The sequence below is a fragment of the Lytechinus variegatus genome, chromosome 9, assembly GCF_018143015.1.
Source record: "Lytechinus variegatus isolate NC3 chromosome 9, Lvar_3.0, whole genome shotgun sequence".
Classification (NCBI taxonomy): domain Eukaryota; kingdom Metazoa; phylum Echinodermata; class Echinoidea; order Temnopleuroida; family Toxopneustidae; genus Lytechinus; species Lytechinus variegatus.
Genome location: NC_054748.1, coordinates 32,957,010 through 32,976,134, shown reverse-complemented (window position 1 = coordinate 32,976,134; position 19,125 = coordinate 32,957,010). Strand labels below are relative to the sequence as shown.

The window sequence follows — 19,125 nt, the reverse complement described above, 5'->3', positions numbered from 1 at the left end:
AGTGTGAGCCCCCACTTTTGAAGGATTTTGGGGGTCCAATAAACCTAGAAAAAACTTGGCCCTGTTCACTCCTCCAGCAAATGAATAACCTGAAGAGGAAGGGCACCAAGGCTGTCAAGCACCATCCAGATGATTTTAAAACACTTGGCGGCAAGTTTCATCGGCGTATCGGACGTCGGATGAGAAAGATGAACATCCCAGATGAACTGGGACCAAACGGCTATTGAGGTCATTCCCTGGAGCGGGCCACTTCCATTCACGAGTTGATACCATGCGCGACCATGGGGTCTCGAAAAGCACCCTAAACACGTAATTTCCATATTCTGAAAATGCACCCCTTTACAAGTATTGGCGTGTGAAATCCTATATCCTTAATAAGTATTGGAAACAAAACGATACTCTTGGCAAATATTCCCTGAAATGAACCCCTAAACAAGTACAGGAATGTTTAATTGTTACGGGTCCTTCGGTCGTCGGCTTTGCCTTATTTGGTTTAATAAGACCCCCACCTTATTCACCTCGCGCAAATAGGACTCTAAACACGTAGTGTTGGGGCAAAAAAGACATCCTATATAAAACATTTTAATTTTGTTTTATCATCCCCGCAAATTCGACCCTAAACACGTAATTTTCCTAGCGAAATAGATACCCTTTTTTCATTATTTTTGTGTTTTTGACACAATTATCACGTTATGTACGTAACGTGCCCTATCGTGAAAAGGACATCCTTTTTACGTGTTTTCTTGGTCGCGCATGGTATCCACTCGTCAATGTAACTGGCCCCCCCCCCCCCGAGGGTTATTCTGTGCAGCAACTGGACCATGAATGAAAATGGGGGAAAGCAAGTGGAGATCAGAGGTATCGATGACAAACGCCAATACACAGTGCTGCTTGCATATACCCTCAGTGGCGAGATGTTACCCTTCAGATAATCTATCAAGAAACCGACATTCAGATGCCATCCTAATGTTTCTGGATGATTGAGACATATGGCATTCGCCTTCTCACTGGAGCACCACAAGCACCATGGTTCGGTATGTTGAGCAGATCACAGCCCCATACGTACGATGTATTCAACAGGAACAAGGAACCACTTCGCCCCCTCTTCTCATCTTTGATGTGTTTGCTGCACATTGCACAGAAGTGGTAAAGGCTCTTAAAGATCTTGCCCCCCGTGTCTTCATTCCTCCACGATGCACTGACGAGTTTCAGCCTCTTGATGCCCGGGGGGGGGGGGGCACTCAGTATATAATGCGTGGTGGGCATGTACCGTGTAGGGGACCCCCATTTTTACACTCAAATTTCTGTTCCAATTAAGGCATAGCATTTTTACTGTATCTCATTGAGAAAAAGAACAAAGAAAGCTGCTCCAAAGCATAGCATTTTCTTATTATCGAGAAAAAAGAAAAAATCCATTCTAAAGCATTAATTTTCAGGTTAATTAGAATAAGATCAACATATCGCTATTATGCTAACATAGATGCTTTTTTAATGATAGAAGGGAGTTCCCTCTCATACATGTACGAACTACAAGTAGAAGAAAAATAAAGTCTGCGCATGTGTACTCATTCCAGTTTATTTACTGTATGTAAACAAAACATCGCATACGTTCATAGCGCATGCAGAACGAGCTCAGAGTGACAAGTTTGTGCTCATCTATGGTAAGCTAAGCTCATGGAAATCGATGTATTTTTCTGTATTTCCCATGCATATTTTACTGTGAATTTTTTTATACATCTTCCGAAGCAAGGTTGTTGGATTATGAGCGATATTTACTAGTATTCTTTTTTTTTCACTTTTTATAGTCCAGCAGCATTCATGAAATTCTGTAGTTTAGACTTTGTGGAGTGTATTAGTATTGCCGCTTCCCACGGCCAGCACCGTGGCAGTGGTGAAATGAGTGAATTGATCGTCCAATGGTCCAGACAATGGTCCAAAACGCAAAATTCATAATTGATTTCCACTCTTACAGTATGCTTTCTCATGTGATAATATGGTAATAATATCATTGTTAATCACTATTTCAGTTCAGGGACATTTATTCTTACCCCACCATGGTCGTCTGTAACCGAAGCAGTGAGCCCGTGGACGACGCTGCTCATAAAGCCTACAGAAATTTCCACCAGCAAGTCCGCAACAGTAGAAGCGTGGTAGGACATCTCTCTCTATACAGTGTAAAAATAACAATAAAATACTGATTAACTAAATACAATTAAGATGATTACAGTAGATAAAACAGGTGGAAAGCCTCTGGCAGTCTCGCCTCCATTACGCGATTCGATATAGCAGCAGTGCTGAAAACAATTATTCACACAGAAAACACTCATATCATGAGAAACTACTATGTCCACTGACTCAACATGACGTTTGACCATGATCATGTGATCTACGACATGTGCCAAACAATCATTCATACTTGTGTTATGTGATAAGACATATCTCACATATTCAATATTATATCTATACATAATCAATACTTAATCAATACTTCTAAAGGAAGTATACCAGCTCCAACTTCCATTAGAAAGTATTTCTCATTCATGGCTACTCTTATGAGCATGGAGAATTACACACGCAGCGCAGCACTCCAAGGAATGGCAATCAAACCCATCGCAATCTAAAAAGCAAGGGTTAGCTCCACCAGACCACAATGCTTGGCATATACTGTACATGCAAACTCACCAATCCATTCATAATAGTAACTAAGGGAGAAATAGAAGAATGAAAAGAATCTAGCGTTCGATGGCATGACTGCTTGGTAATGGCTGGACCGCCAAAGACTTCTATAGCCCCTGATCAAAGCAGAGAACTCATAGGTACATCTGTATCCACCTCCAAATCTGGGCCATCGAGGCTGGTAACAGGTAGTCCCTCTACTGTCTGATAATAGGACATAAGATATGACAAAATACAAATGAATCATAGTAATATTAGTATCCTGATTAAGACTGTGGTATCGCACTTTGTTATCCAGGCTATTAATATTTTGAAGACAAGCTGACTTTTCTATAGGACACTTTATTACAGAACCCGGTAGAAAATCAAATGAGTACATTGTACAAATTAAAAAGTAAGGGGGCATGAAACTGTGGGCTTCATGGCATTTCATTAATGTAAGCCCTGTTCTAGCAGGGTTCCCACAGAAATTTGAAAACAGAATTCCATGACTTTTCCATGACTGAATTGCTGCTTTTCATGACTTGCTTTCTGGCACGGTTTCCAAAATCAGACACAGCAGAGTATGATAATTAAGTATGAGAGAACTTTGTGAGACACGACAAAACGGAAAGCTGCCATAGCCATGAGGTAAATGCAATTCCATGACTTTTCACAAATTTTTCAAATTCCTTGACTTTTCCCTGACTGTCTAGGACCACAAATTTTTCCAGGATTTTCCAGGATTTTCCATGACCGTGGGAACCCTGTCTAGTTTAGCATCCGGTCCATTTTTATGTTAACAGGGTTCAGATTGTGAATTTGCATTAGGTAAAGCTTGAGATCAAGACAATGGCTAATATCAGAATAAGGGATATTGTTTGTTGGATGCAGCCAGGATGTTCTGGTAGAATCTTATAAAATACTGTAACTCTCAAGTCTGTGGAATATGATATCTTACAAGAAGGAATATGACAAGACCCACTTATAATAAAGGAATGTCTTCATTACAAGAAACAGATGCACGAAAAGAAAAATATACTGCTCACCGAAATAATAACTAGGAAGTCCCGCATAGCCGTAACTGTATCCGTAGCCATAGGCGTAGCCATAACCGTAGCCATAGATGGGTATGTTGCAGCGAGTAAACCTTCCATCAATCTGGGCCTGCCAGCGAGTACAGGGGCATGGCTCTGCCCACAATGCCCAGGATGGCTCGCTCAGATCATCGCTGTACCAATCTTGACAGTATCGGCGTGGGTTGATGTACCAGTCAGGGTTCGAATCAAGACGGTAGATGTCTCGGCCCTGTTTAGTAAGAGATAATAATGATATTATTTATATTTGAGTTATAATGCTCTAAATTCATTCTGTAGAATGTAAAAAGGCAGAATGAAAGAGGGAGAGAAAGAGAGAGATAAATAAAGAAAAGTATATGTCATGATAAACCAAAGAAGGAGTAGGCCTATTTGTCAATTAGGAATATGAAGCATTGCACAAACGTTTAAAAGTGCAAACTCAAGTGCATTCTTGGATTACCAGGGGAAATCATTCCAGAGAACAGGGCCAGCATAAGCAAAAGCCTGTACAAGTGCCTTTGCTGATCTTGAAGCAACTATAGTTCGACAAACGGGTGAATCTGACCTTTTTAAGATTTTTATTTCATTCAGGCTTTTTCTTCCTCTGAATGAAATAAAAATCTTAAAAAGAACCACGTACGCTTCCAGGGCAAAATATGAGCTCTTGACCTCACTTCGGACTGCAAACTGCGGTCGCATACCCCGTTTTGCGTTTGCAAATCTCAAACAACTTTTCTAACCCCGATAAACCCATCTTGGCCAGGTAATCCCCTTGTCTCGATTTCACAAATCACATTTTGCTCATTTTTAGAATACGTAAATGAAAAGTGTAAGAGAATATACTAATACAGCCATTTTGCATAAGCCCAAATTAGTTTCAAATCGCAGCCAATCATACGACTGCTATGGCGTCATCACAGCTAGATATTAAATTTGCTTTTAATCTAATAAGGATGATAGCATAGTCACTGATTTGAACATAATTACGTATTCATACGATGATTTAGAACATTACACAGTAAGATATTCCATGATTCAATATTAACATCAAATTGTATTACGTTTTATCCAAAATCGGGTAACAGACTAATCAAAAGGTGTGCGGTGAAATCGAATGAGACAGTTAAGATCTCTGCCATTTTATGAACTTTTAACATTCAAAAGTCTAGATCAAGACAGATCCCCAACTACTTCAAGATATTTCATTTTCTTTGTAAACTAAGAAGGGCACACACAATTGTAAAAACAACATTGATGAAAGGAAGGATGAGTGCACATCATATCAAGAAAACATTTTGTATTAACATGGACAATAGATGTTGCAGTTGCTGACTTTCCATAGACGGAACATAAAAATGTGAGAAAGTAGGAACCAATATCTTACCAGAAGACCAGTGTTGCCAACTCTAAGATCAGGACGATAGCTTTCATGCAGTACAGCTAGAGAGTTTCCTTCGTAGACGTTATACCAATCATGCCTGGTGCTGACACCGATTCTAGCCGGTACTGACTTAGAGAGTGGATTCCAGTTGAAACTGCCTCGCTGGTACATCGTCAGAACACCACTTCTTCTTCCGTCAGTGAAGAGAATAGCTTGGTAGGTAACAGTCTAAGGGGGCGTCGCAAGAAAAAGATGGGCAATCAATTGCAAAGATTATGTTTCAATTAAATGTAATAGATTGTTATTATTATCATAAAGTCTTATTTATCCAGGGTAGCCTCATCAGTGACATACACTGTTCTCCCAGAGGGCCCTGCTACATTTAAACACATACAAAAGAAAAAAACAAAGGAAAACAAAATTATAACAATACAAATAGGATTATTAAAGTTTAGCAAGTTGCGTCTTATAACATGGGTTAAGATCTACGGTTTCTCCAATAGGATGAAATAAATGATTGCAAGGTTGCAGCCCTTCTTCCTAGATCAACGTTAGCTGTAGCAAATCAGATTACACTCCTTTTTGCAAGAAGCATACTCAGTAAATCAAGCACAAATCTTTAACAACACTTGATTCATAATAGAATTACTTCCAGTAGTCCTAACAGTCGAAGAACAGTGTGAGGAACGTTGGGGCACAATAGGAGCTATCATAACAACTCAGAGCCAAAATAGAGCGAGTTTGGCCAACCCGGTTTCAAAGGGTAACCAATATAGTGCAATTTCGTTTGAATAATGGGCTTGCCTAACAGCATTAGTGCGGTAACTCATTGAATCCGGGTTGTCCCATGGAGCTATAGGTCCATGGTTGGCCAAACTATCTCTATTTATGTCTCTGTCGCAACTCAAAGCCATTAATGACCCTGTTGCAACTTTTAAAAAAAATTCCATTTTACCTCCTGTCCTGCCACTGATCCCCGAGGTTGCACATTTTCCCACGTAATCTTGCAGATGAAGTTGATTCCATTGATGAACCGGAAGGACTCTAACCCTGCTGGAAGGGACGGAGATGCGTCAAGTCTTTCTTGTACCGCTGCGAGAAGAGCAGCTGAGTTTCCGTACCCCCTGTTAATGTCGTATACCTACCAAACAATGTGGGAATTGTAATGTAAAAATAACATTAACAACTGGAACTATCACTGGAGATGATTAAAACCCCTGCCGTATGTTGTTACCATGGCAACAGTTTTCAATGCAAGGAAAAATATACCTACATGTACCACATCTTTACCTCCAGACCAATATGTGAGCCAAATTTCATAAGAATTGGTAGAGAACTAATGGAGTAGTACATGTACAAACTGCAGATTTTACCTAATTTGTGGCATATAATATATTATTACCAAGGCAACTCGATTTTTGAAACACACAAAGTATGTGTCATTGACTCTTGTAATTTGATTGGTTGAAAGCCACTCAATAATTGATCCATTTAATGCCGCATGCAAATTTTATTTTTCATTCCATGGCAACCGTGTACTTTTCATTTTTCCATTGCACGGTTGAGCTGTCTCCCTCAGTGTGTATACCACCGTTAAAAGCATATGTGTGTGTATGTACATTTAGTATGTGTATGTGTTTGCGTGCATCGAAGTACATGTAAGCGCATCAACAAAAAGGCTGAGTGCACTCAGATTCATGAAAATAAGGTATTGGGGCTGTCACGTTTTCAAGCTTTGCTTTTGTGACGACCCTTGCATCCATCTATTGTGTAACAGCAAATACTGCTTAAATTGTTTTTTTATATGATATATTGATGATTTAGATAAAAAATTATTTGTTCAGTATCAAATTTTAGATATACATTTTCTTGTCCAGATTTTTGTTATGAAAAATGTTGCAAAAACCAACCAATAAAATTAGAAATGACACAAGAGATTCTTGGATTACCGCGGCTCACGGTAGATAATTCTTATAGCAAAAGGGTGATGTACTTTTACAGGTTTTAAATACGTGGATAGTAGTTTGAAAGATGTACCTGAATAACTTACCTGATAATAGATCTTTGGATTGCCGCGGTTAAGGTCGACCGGTGCACCGAATGCCGCAATAGATGGATCGCGGTAGATATCAAAAAGATTATATAACGACGGGTTGATGTACTTGAACAGGTGATAGCTTCGTGGATAGTAGTTCGAAAAATGTATCATGCCCGTTGATGTACACTGTAATGATGAGATGGAACACAAGAATAATACCGTCATGTTTTGTGCTTTACTTGATCCTCTTACATTTATGCAATACTCTCGTACAAGGTTTAGTATTTAGATAGATGGATACATTGTGATGGGTCATTGATCGTGGTACTTGCATTTTACCTGTTAATTGTACTAATGGTTGCGTTGCATTCCTCAAGTGCAATGTCATAGGTGGAGCCACACTCATAAGCCCAGGATCTGTTGGTGCCATACCCTGTTCTGTTTAAAAATATGACCAGGAATTTATCTGAACCGGATAAACGTGTATTCTGGACTATTTTAGTTTTACCCAAATGGGGAGGGGGTGGGTGTGGCACTTCAGACCTGGTTTCTAACCTGGGTAACACAGGTTTGCGGGAGCTCCCCAAGCTCCCAGGCTTGCCCCAGCGGAGGAGAAACGTTACAAGAGGGATATCGGGCGATTCAGGGTTGATAGAGCTTGGGAATAAAATATCATGGTTCCTGCGAGGATTTTGTTATGGGGGTATAGGACCATAGCAAATCCATTAGCTGCGGCGGCGAATTCTGCAACGAGGGTTTGATGTGATGAGATTTAGATGTAGCTATATTCCTATACGTATCATAATATACAAATGATGCACAGATGTGATTGGATCGGTAGATTTTGTGAGCGTAAGGTAAGTATGGAACTGTTTTGTAGAATGGTGGAATTTTTTGGCGAAAAATCAATTACTGTACAACTATGCGTTGTGACTCAGTGGATTAGTCTTCGGACTTTGAAACAGAGGGTCGTGGGTTCGAATCCCAGCCATGGCGCAATTTCCTTCAGCAAGAAATTTATCCACACTGTGCTGCACTCAACCCATGTGAGATGAATGGGTACCTGGTAGGAAGAAATTCCTTGAATGCTTTGAGCGCCTAGGCAGCCCAGCTAAGGCCGGGGTAATGATAATAGCAGGGCCCGCTGGGAGAACAGTTTTCGGAACTGAAGCGGCTTCCCTGGGTAAATATACCTATATTATCATTATCATTATTATGCATAAGTAATCATCGGCGCATGGCAAGCCCAAGAATCCGGTAAATTTGCCATGCATAAGTCCTAATTACCGATACATGGCAAATTTACCAGATGCATGAACATTATAAATTGAAATGCAGAGCCTTGATGACCCGGGACTACATCAACATGTATGACTTACTACTTGATAGTATGCTAGCATATACCAGTACTATACTTCAAATACCAGATTCAGCTTTGCATTGGCTAAAGCCATAGACCTCCAGTAGCTATGTGCGTGTTTGCCCCGCACTCCCCGGGACAAGAGGCAGAGCCTTTGCCATTCTAAACTGCACGCCTGCTGCTTGGGACAGCAGCGCTAGCGTCTAGCTAGCATACTATGCCTATGCACCAATAATCATTGGTAACCATTTGTACTTACAGATCCTTTTGCATCCTTTACTTGATTACAGTTGGCCTAGATCTTCTTCGCAGAATATATTTTTTACGCAAACAAGCGCAACGGTACATGCGCTATGACACCACAATCACCTTCATGCGTGATAGCATGTTTACAACGGATATCGTGAGCTATTGTGATATCGGTCGTCTGCTAAGTAAAATTCAATGCATGGCAATTGACCATTCAGATTGCAGGGATTTCGATACCCACTCTACATGTATAATACTCACAGTTATGTAGGTGTATAGTTGGCCATTGCTGATAGGAAACCCTGTATCTAGTCTTACAGTAAACCACGCTAGAAAGCTGTATCGAAAATATCCTAGTGACCGGTCAAGCTCGGAGCCATAATCGATGTAAATACGCTCTAGACAGTAAATCAAAGAATAAAGCAAATAATTAGCAGATGCAAGTGATGGAACAACTATCATTTATGAGACGATAGTTAGTTGTAGCTATATTTTCCCAAAGTGAATATAAGGAAAGAAAGCGTGTAAATTCATGTGCCTATCGCCAAGGAAGTGACAGTTCGTGCAATAAAACCAAAAGAGGATTATTTGTTTTATATTCAAAAGAGATTCAAAGAGATTAAGATGTAGCTGTACCTTCTCGAAACAAATTTGAGGTTACATAAGAAGGTGGTACATCCATTGGCCAAAATCGAGGAGTGATAGTTTGTCGTCAAAACTAACAAAAAGAGATTATTTGTTTTATATTCTACAATATCTCACCAATAGGAGAGCAGTGTTGCATTTGTGGAAAACTGTTACTCTAACAATTGAATGTTGGTTCCCGAGATGGTAGCAGGCGTAAATGACATTCAAAATATATTTTTGTCGATTGAAACGGGAGAGGGCGTTTGGTTTGGTCAGCATTTTCATGATAAAGGGGAAAAGGTGTCAAACTGAAGAACTTATTATGGGAATTGACATAGAGGATACTTAATTATGACCCAAGGGATTATGTGAATTAGCTTTGAAGACACAATAAAGGAATGTTTGTACGTCTATTCCTTTACATAATGGACTTTGATTTTCTTCTTTATTTTCCATTTCAGATCAAACGTTGCTTTGTTAAGCGCTATATATGGCAAGTATAATTACTAACATTGTAAATGAGAAATATAATCACCATTGCAAGAAAATCCATCGCCTTCGTATCCATCTTGGCATTCACAGGTATAACTTCCTATGCTGTTCACACACCGGGCGTTTACATCACAGCCATCGATGCCCGATGTACATTCGTTGGTATCTGAATTTCATTGTGATAATGTATGATAATGATTGTCATGATTTAGTTTCAGTTGCTGGTCATAGCAGATAAAACATAATCAGTGGAATATACATTGATCATTTTTACATCATCAAATTTCATCATTATCATAATTATCTGTTATCTATTAATGTCCAGTTTAATATATTTTTATAGAAATTGCATAGTATAAATGCACAATTATTATTATTATCATTAGCAGTAGTTGTAGTCGTAAAACGAGAGAATCGAGTAAGAGAGTAGATGAGAGAGCTGTAGTGGGAGTGGTTAAAGTGTGAGAGCTGCAGAGAGGGAAAAGTTGATCGAGAGAGCAGTTGGGGGGTGGTGAAGAGAGAGTTATGTAAGAGGGAAGTATATTGGAAAGTCATAGAACTTGAATTGGGAATCAGTGTAGACACAATAATTAGTTCCATTTTATACAATATTAGAGGTGGAATAATTTGGCGCATTGCACCCAAAGTGATAGGAATGTTTTGGGGAAAGGTTTTCTAGCCATGTGGTGTTTGATCCGAGAAGGATAAAAAGGGCGTGTGTTAAGTCAGGCAGGGTAGCTCTTTTTGTTCACGATTTGTAGGCCATGTCGGTTTAGTTTTACAACAATGTCAGTCGTCCAGTCCAGAGATGCAATGTTATTTTACTATACCAGCTCATTGATTTGATACTGATTTTAAATAAACATTATGTACAACTTTAATTCATCTCTTTGAACTTGTTACTTCTTCACTCTGTCTTTCTTTGTACGTGGGCAGCACAAGATGACGGGCAGCCATCGGTCGTCTTGCAAAACTATTATACATTGCAACCTCTGTGAGAACGGATCTGCTTGCAGGGTACTAATTCCAGTGATCAGGGGGACTTGTTTAGCAAATAGTGGTGTTCAAGACAGATTTTTAGTCAGTGTTCATTTTGAAGTGATAGAAGAACGTCACAACTTGTGCTACATTTTTATCAGTTATGAAATTAACCTTAGTGAAATAAAGTCATTATAAATGAACTACTTGGTTCACTATTACAAAACGTAACTTTTGGTTCTGTAACGGAGTACATTCAGCTGCCCGCCATACTAGAGTACATCAGTAAAGTCCTTGTCCAAAAATTAGTGAATAAAAACAGCCCTTTTGTTCTGGACAAATGACATATATGCAATATTTTCGTCAGCTCGAACTTAGGACGAAACTACTGTAGCAGATCATGAGTTTTCGGCAAACAACTCACAGCCATTCATTGTCATTTGACGGGCATTTTCAAGACATTTACTGTATTCTTAAATCAGTCGTGCGTTGCAGATCCAAACTTCCTGACGACAAAGGGAAGGAAAAAATATCAGTAACAAGTGCATTTACCAGAACGTTCGTTCCCTGCCTTAATCCCTCATTGCACATACATGTATAGGTCCTCAAATTGAAACCCCCACCCAGGTAAGTATAGTGTAAAGACAGATAATACAATCACAACCCCATGAAGACAAAATGGTACATTCAAATAAGCAAAACAGTTTGCAAATCTACATTTTCCAAACCAAAAATTCTTCATTTTTTTATTTGGCAGCTTTATTAAAGAAGTAGAATGCCTCTGGCGGTCTCACCTGCATCATGCGATTCAATATAGCAGCAGTGCTGGCTTTGAAAACTACTATAAAATAATTATTCACAAAAAACACCATTCATATAATGATACAATACTATATTCATTGACATTTGACCTTGATCATGTGACCTAAAACTTGTCAGTGATACATGATTACCCCTATATCCACATTTTATACACTATATCTATAAACTTTGAAAGCTATGACAGCAATCTAACAATTACCTCCAAAATGGCCAAAGTTCAATGACCGTAAATGACCTTTGACTTTGATCATGTGACCTGAAAATCGCACAGGATGTTCAGTGATACTTGATTACTCTTATGCCCAAGTTTTATGAACTATATAGACCAATATACTTTCAAAGTTATGATGATAATTCAAAAAATACCCCCAATTTGGCCAAAGTTCATCGTCCCAAAATGACCTTTGACCTTAATAATATGACCTGAAACTTCCACAGGATGTTTAGTGATACTTGATTACTATTATGTCTAAGTTTCATGAATCAGATCCATAAACTCTCAAAGTTATGATGGTAATTCAACAGATACCCCCAATTTGGCCAAAGTTCATTGACCCTAAATGACTTTTGACCATGATCATGTGATGTGAAACTCATGCAGGATATTCAGTAATATTTGATTAAACTTATGTTCAAGTTTTATGAACTAGGTCCATATATTTGCTAAGTTATGATGACATTTCAAAAACTTAACCTTAGGTTAAGATTTTGATGTTGATTCCCCCAACATGGTCTAAGTTCATTGATCCCAAATGACCTTGGACCTTAGTCATGTGACATGAAACTCAGGCAGGATGTACAGTAATACCTGATTAGCCTTATGGTCATATTTCATGAACTAGGTCCATATACTTTCTAAGTTATGCTGCCATTTCAAAAACTTAAAGGGGAATGAAACCTTCGGAATAAGTAGGCTTGTGTCGAAACAGAAAAAATAACGAATAAGAACAAAGAAAGTTTGAGAAAAATCAGATAAATAATGAGAAAGTTATGAGCATTTGAATATTGCAATCACTAATATGGAGATCCTCCCATTGGCAATATGTTAAGGATGTGTGATGTCACATATGAACAACTTTCCCTTTGATGGACTATAATAAATACCCTCAAAAAGTCTCTTTCTGCTTTTTCTTGTGGTGATACAAACTCTTTATCCATGATGTATTCTTTAAAAATCTGTATTACATGCCCTCCAATGGAAAGAACACATGATCTACTGATAGATGTGATAAAAGAGGCAATTTAGGTGAAATAATATACTAAAGTAATGGAAGAGTTGTTCACAAGTGACATCACACATCTCTGTCGCATTGCCAATTTGAGGATCTCCATAGCATTAAAGATCGCAATATTCAAATGCTCATAACTTTCTCATTATTTGTCAGATTTTTCTCAAACTTTCGTTGATCTGTTTCTTTGATTTTTCTGTTTTCACAAAGCTATCTTCTTCCAAAGGTTTCATTCTCCTTTAACCTTCAGTTAAGATTTGGTGTTGACGCCGCCGCCGTCGGAAAAGCGGCGCCTATAGTCTCACTCTGCTATGCAGGTGAGACAAAAATGAAAGTATCTTACCATTACAGAGAGGAAGAGGTGTAGAAAGGATCCCGTTATTGCACTCGAGCTCCAAAAGAATGCCCGTACTGGTAGAGTAGCCAATGTTACAGGCTATAACGATACTTGCATCATGATCCAACGAATCAGCCAATGTTTGATTTGAAAAAGGAATTGCATCTACATCACAGTTTTCTGGAAAAGGGGAAAAAGGGGATACCAACAATGATAACAAACTGAATTCTTATTACACCAATTAGAAGCCCCTCCCCACAAAAAAATGCCTTTGAAAAAATAAAAATGACAGAGCAAGGATCATTAAGAAAATTTATCCTTAAAGAACGATAAACAAGCAAATGGTCGTAATCGAAACCCCATGAAGAGAAAGTGGCACATTCAAAAGATTAACGGTTTGCAAATTTACAATTTCCAACCAAACCAATTCTTTTGTTTAGGCAGGTTTATTCAAGATTGATAGGATCTTACCATAACAGACAGGAAGAGGTGTAGAAAGGGCCCCGCTATTACACATGAGCTCTGTTAGATTGCCCATACCGGTAGAGTAGCCCATGTTACAGGCTATAATGATACTGCCCTCATGGTACAAAGAATCAGCCATTGTTTGATTGGAGAAAGGAATTGCATCTATGTCACAGTTTTCTGGAAAAAGGAAGAAAAAAGGATATCTGGGTAATATTACCAACAATGATAACAAACTGAATTCTTTTTTAACCAATTAGAGCCCCCCCCCCGAAAAAAAAATTACCTTTGGAATATTAGGGTCAATGAACTTACACCATGTTGGGAGAATCAACATCAAAATCTTAACTTAAGGATAAGTCTTTGAAATTTTAACATAACGTAGAAAGTATATGGACCTAGTTTTCAACCGCGCCGCTTGCTGACTTTTCACTTTCAGATCTTGCGCAACTTTTGAGACCAAATTTGTGATGACCAAGTACGTGGTTACAAAATTATGCAACATTATGTAAGTGCTGTAGTAATATGTCTCAATTGCATATGTATCATTTGAATATTTGATGCACTATGATACAACTGATGTCACATTGGGTACATGTTGCTGCTTGACTTAGTTACGCTATGGCGGTACCAGCCCAGCCTACGTACCTTGTTGCCGGTGTTGCAATTAAACTAAACCAATAAACCTTACATTACGATGTTGGAACATATAGTGCATCCCCCAAAGATGTCCCTCTGATACATGTATGTGGCTAAATTACTTGAAAAAAAAAATTATTCTCAATGAAATGTATGGATTTAGGAAGCTCATCTCATGTTTTAACTTCTACAAAAATTTCATTGGTCTTTCTTCAGTGGTTTTGAATACACAGTCTATTCTGTAACAGTGGTGTTTTTCAGCCCATTCCAAGTTTGCATGCATGCAGCATTGCTGTTTGCTCCACACTTTCTAGCATATCAACTCCCTTTGACCATTCTGACCAAGGAATTCCGTGATAGGACAGAGAAATCCCCATGATCTAACCAGGCTCATCAAATCACAACCTTGAGCATGTTCAGAAGGGCGAAAACAGTTTTTGGCAGTTTATTTCATGTTTGATAATGGGAGATGCACAATGATTGAGACAACGGGTAATGCCTGTTTCAGGTCTAATTTCAACAATACTGCATTTTAGTTTTCATTACTTTTCTTGTTAATAAGCTACAGAGGTCAAGTTAATTCAATGCAAATTTTTAAAAGAAACAAGTGGAGCGCCTCTGGGAGTCTCACCTGCATCACACGATTCAATATAGCAGCAGTGCTGACTTTGAAAACTACTATGAAATAATTATTCACAATTAACACCATTCATATAATGATACAATACGTTCATTGACAATAAATGACATTGGACCTTGATCATGTGACCTAAGACTTGTCAGTGATACTTGATTACCCCTATATCCACATTTTATGAACTACATGTATATCTATAAACTTTGAAAGTTATGACAGCAATCTAATAATTACATCCCAAATGGCCAAATTTCAATGACCTTTTACTATGGTCATGTGACCTGAAACTCGCAAGAGATGTTCAGTGATACTGGATTACTCTTATGTCCAAGTTTTATGAACTAGACCAATTCACTCACAGAGTTAAGATGGTAAATTCAACAAATACCCCTAACATGGCCAAAGTTCATTGACCTTAAATGACCTTTGACTTTGGTCATGTGAACGGAAAATGGCACAGGATGTCTAGTGATACTTGATTACTCTTATGTCCATGTTTCATGAATCAGGTCTATAAACTTTCAGTTATGATGATAGTAATTCAACAGATACCCCCCAAAATGGACAAAGTTCATTGAATTTTGTCATGTGACCAGAAATTCGCACAGGATGTTCAGCCATACTTGATAAACCTTATGGCCAAGTTTCATGAACTAGGTCAATATACTTTCTAAGTTATGCTGTCATTTCAAAAACTTAACCTTCGGTTAAGATTTGGTGTTGACGCCGCCGTCGTCGGTAAAGCGGCGCCTATATAGTCTCACTCCGCTATGCAGGTGAGACAAAAAAGGCCATTTTTCTCTGGTACAGTTCCTTTTCGCAAAGTGTGATTAACTTGTGGATTCCCCTTTATTTTTCAGCTGATTTTACTCATCTATCAATCACATTTTCTTTCAAGTTGGTGCACTGATTCCCCTTATCATCAAACAAACTTAATTTTTATGTTTCTTGTCCTTCTGAACATGCCCAAGTTTATTACTTGATGAGCCTGGACATGATTAGGGAAAAGTCCCTGCTCAGATCCTGGATGTAAAAATGGGGGTTAACATGCCAAAGAAAATGCAGAAATGCATCAATGCTGCAAACTTGGAATGGGCTAAAATGCACAACCGTTATGTACATGTAACAGAGTGTGTATTGAAAACAGCTGAAGTGCAACCAATAAAATTTCCATTGAAGTTAGATCATGAAATGAGCTTTCTACTCATGAACATTAATTTGAAAATACTACCGCATTTCAGAATTAGTTTAGTCCTATGTCAGAGGGACATATTTTTGGGGATGCGCTGTATAAGCTAGTACAGGATTCTTTATTGACAATAGTTTGACAAGTGCATGTCAGGCCGAAAACTGCTTGAAAACGTGAATTCATGTACAAATCCAATGCAAAATGTGTATTTGGCAAAAATTCATAAATGTATTATTATTTCTACTTTTACTGATTAAACATAATTTACTTTGTCTTGTTTATGATCAGAATTAAGTTTGCAACACTTTCCAATGAAAAAACAATAAAAAAAGTCACAAACAGGGAAATACATAATAAATTAAAAAACAAGAAAATAAATAAGAAACAAATTGCGATACTAATTTTCTTTTTTAGTACATTTGATTGGGATCCTACAAAGAGTCTTTGAATGAAGAATTATCAGTATTGAGGCAGTATGATAGTTGATTAGAGCAAATGTTTATTTCATGCATTAATTAGCATAACTTTTTCATTGAATGAAAAATCTTATTATTTCACAAAACTAACCACACAGCCTTGTAGATTATATCGCACAAATCCAGCCCCCTCGGCTGTGAGATTAAAGTGAGTCATAAAAAAGTGCTAAATTCTTTATTTCACAACCCCATTAAGAAAAAGTGGCACATTAAAATAAAAGGCCAGTTTGCAAATCTACATATTCCTAACTAATCAATTAAAAAAAAAGGATACCTCGGTAACAATATTACCAACAACAAGGCAAACGCCAAGCGTTGTCTCGCCTGCATATTGCAGTCATGAAGAGACTGCATGTCAAAACTATGCTATATGACTTCTGAGGCTGTCAGCAATTTAGGGGGTGAATTGTGGTTCTGACAGTTTACATATGCATTAATGGTATAGGCCTACTTTATCCCTAGAAAATCAGATAACACTAAGAATGCTGGTAATACTATGAAGCTATAATTATTTCCATGCAAGTAAGGAAACAAATGTTAGTGAAAAAGAATGTAATTGATAATAATGTGAGTAAAATTGTAAAATTGAATTAATTATTAAGGTGTAATGAAATGCCAATCTTTAGCATTATGTTGGATGATGGTAGGGGGAAAACTTTTCTCAATTTGTTTTGTACAGTCTACAGTATTAGCAGAACATACACATACAGCAATTAAAGAAACTTTGACAGCTTTTCTATTGTACCATTGGCAAATTTGTGTGAATATTATAAATGGTGCCAAGAACTATAGCTCATTAAATAAATATCAGTTTTTAAAGAATAAACAAGTAAAATACAAAATATAGTTCAGGTATAGAGAGTACTGAGTTCTGAAGTAAAATTTTAGTGTTAAAAAGTATAAAATTATAAAGTTCATGTCATTAGAGGAACAAAGTAGTGTGAAAGTTCATTGACCTTTGACCTTAATCAAATTCAACTCACATTCGAACCTGACCTGCACCTTCAAGAGATGGACCTCTGTGACGAGATTGGCGATCCCACCTCGAAGCTATAGAAAGTTATTGTGTGTACAACACAGCACAGTGCCAGTAATGAAAAGTTCATTGACCTTTGACCTTCATCAAATTCGAACTTGAGCTGCACCTTCAAAAGATTGACCTCTTGCATGAATTTGGCAATCCTACCTCAAAGATATAGAAAGTTATCATGTGTACAGCACAGCACAGTGCCAGTCATGAAAAGTTAATTGACCTTTGACCTTATTCAAATTCGGCTAACATTTGAACTTGACCTGCACCTTCAACAGATGGACCTCTGTTATGAATTTGCCGATCTCACCTCGAAGCTATAGAAACACAGCACAGTGCCAGTCATGGAAAGTTCATTGACCTTTGACCTTATTCAAATTCGACTCATATTCGAACTTGGACCTGTGCCTTCAGGAGATGGACCTCTGGTATGAATTTGGTGATCCCAACTCGAAGATATACAAAGTTATTATGTGTACAACACAGCACAATGACAGTCATGGAAAGTTCATTGACCTTTGACCTTATTCAAAGTCGACTCGTATTCAAACTTGACCTGTGCCTTCAGGAGATGGACCTCTGGTATGAATTTGGTGATCCCAACTCGAAGATATACAAAGTTATTATGTGTACAACACAGCACAATGACAGTCATGGAAAGTTCATTGACCTTTGACCTTATTCAAATTCGACTCATATTCAAACTTGACCTGTGCCTTCAGGAGATGGACCTCTGGCATGAATTTGGTGATCCCACCTCGAAGCTATAGAAAGTTATTGGGTGTACAACACAATTGTTGACGACGCCGCCGGAAATAGTGACACCTATGTCTCGCTCCGCTACGCAAATGACATACTTATCATTTTAATCAATTAGGGCCCCCCAAAAAACTTGCCCTTTGAATATTTGTAAAGGAAAAAATTAAAAACAAACTAAAAATATTTATGACAGTAAAATGCCTAAAAAAAGCAAGCATCTTTTAGAAATTAATCCTTACAATAAGTAAATTAAAAAAATACCCAGTTCTTAATTTCACAATCCCATGAAGTCAAAATGGCACATTAAAAAAAAGCCAGTTTGAAAATCTAGATTGTCTGAATAAATCAATTCTTTTGATTTGGCAGATTTATCCAAGATTGATAGGACCTTACCATAACAGATTGGAACAGGTGCAGAAAGGGTCCCGTTATGACACATGAGCTCTGTTACAATACCCATACCGGTAGAGTAACCAATGTTACAGGCTATAACGATACTCCCATCATGGTCCAAAGAATCAGCCGTTGTTTGATTTGAGAAAGGAATTGCATCTACGTCACAGTTTTCTATAAGAGGGAAAAAAAGGATACCTCGGGAACAATATTACCAGCAAACATAACATACTTATTATTCAGTCAATTAGAGCCCCCAAAAAAACTTGCCCTTGGAATATTTGTAAAGA

General features: G+C 38.0%; 1 protein-coding gene across 1 annotated transcript in view; it reads right to left on the bottom strand.

Annotated features, from left to right (window-relative positions):
* LOC121421785 overlaps window positions 1-19,125 on the bottom strand; it is a 55,702-nt gene that overhangs the window by 32,629 nt on the left and 3,948 nt on the right. The window contains exons 2-11 of the mRNA XM_041616583.1: window positions 13,719-13,892; window positions 13,254-13,427; window positions 9,925-10,047; window positions 9,024-9,160; window positions 7,166-7,339; window positions 6,071-6,256; window positions 5,119-5,343; window positions 3,705-3,963; window positions 2,683-2,880; window positions 2,049-2,165 (exon numbers count right to left, since the gene is read on the bottom strand). Coding sequence (XP_041472517.1) covers window positions 2,049-2,165; window positions 2,683-2,880; window positions 3,705-3,963; window positions 5,119-5,343; window positions 6,071-6,256; window positions 7,166-7,339; window positions 9,024-9,160; window positions 9,925-10,047; window positions 13,254-13,427; window positions 13,719-13,851 — 1,726 coding nt within the window. The 5' untranslated portion in view covers window positions 13,852-13,892. The remainder of the gene's footprint in view (window positions 1-2,048; window positions 2,166-2,682; window positions 2,881-3,704; window positions 3,964-5,118; window positions 5,344-6,070; window positions 6,257-7,165; window positions 7,340-9,023; window positions 9,161-9,924; window positions 10,048-13,253; window positions 13,428-13,718; window positions 13,893-19,125) is intronic.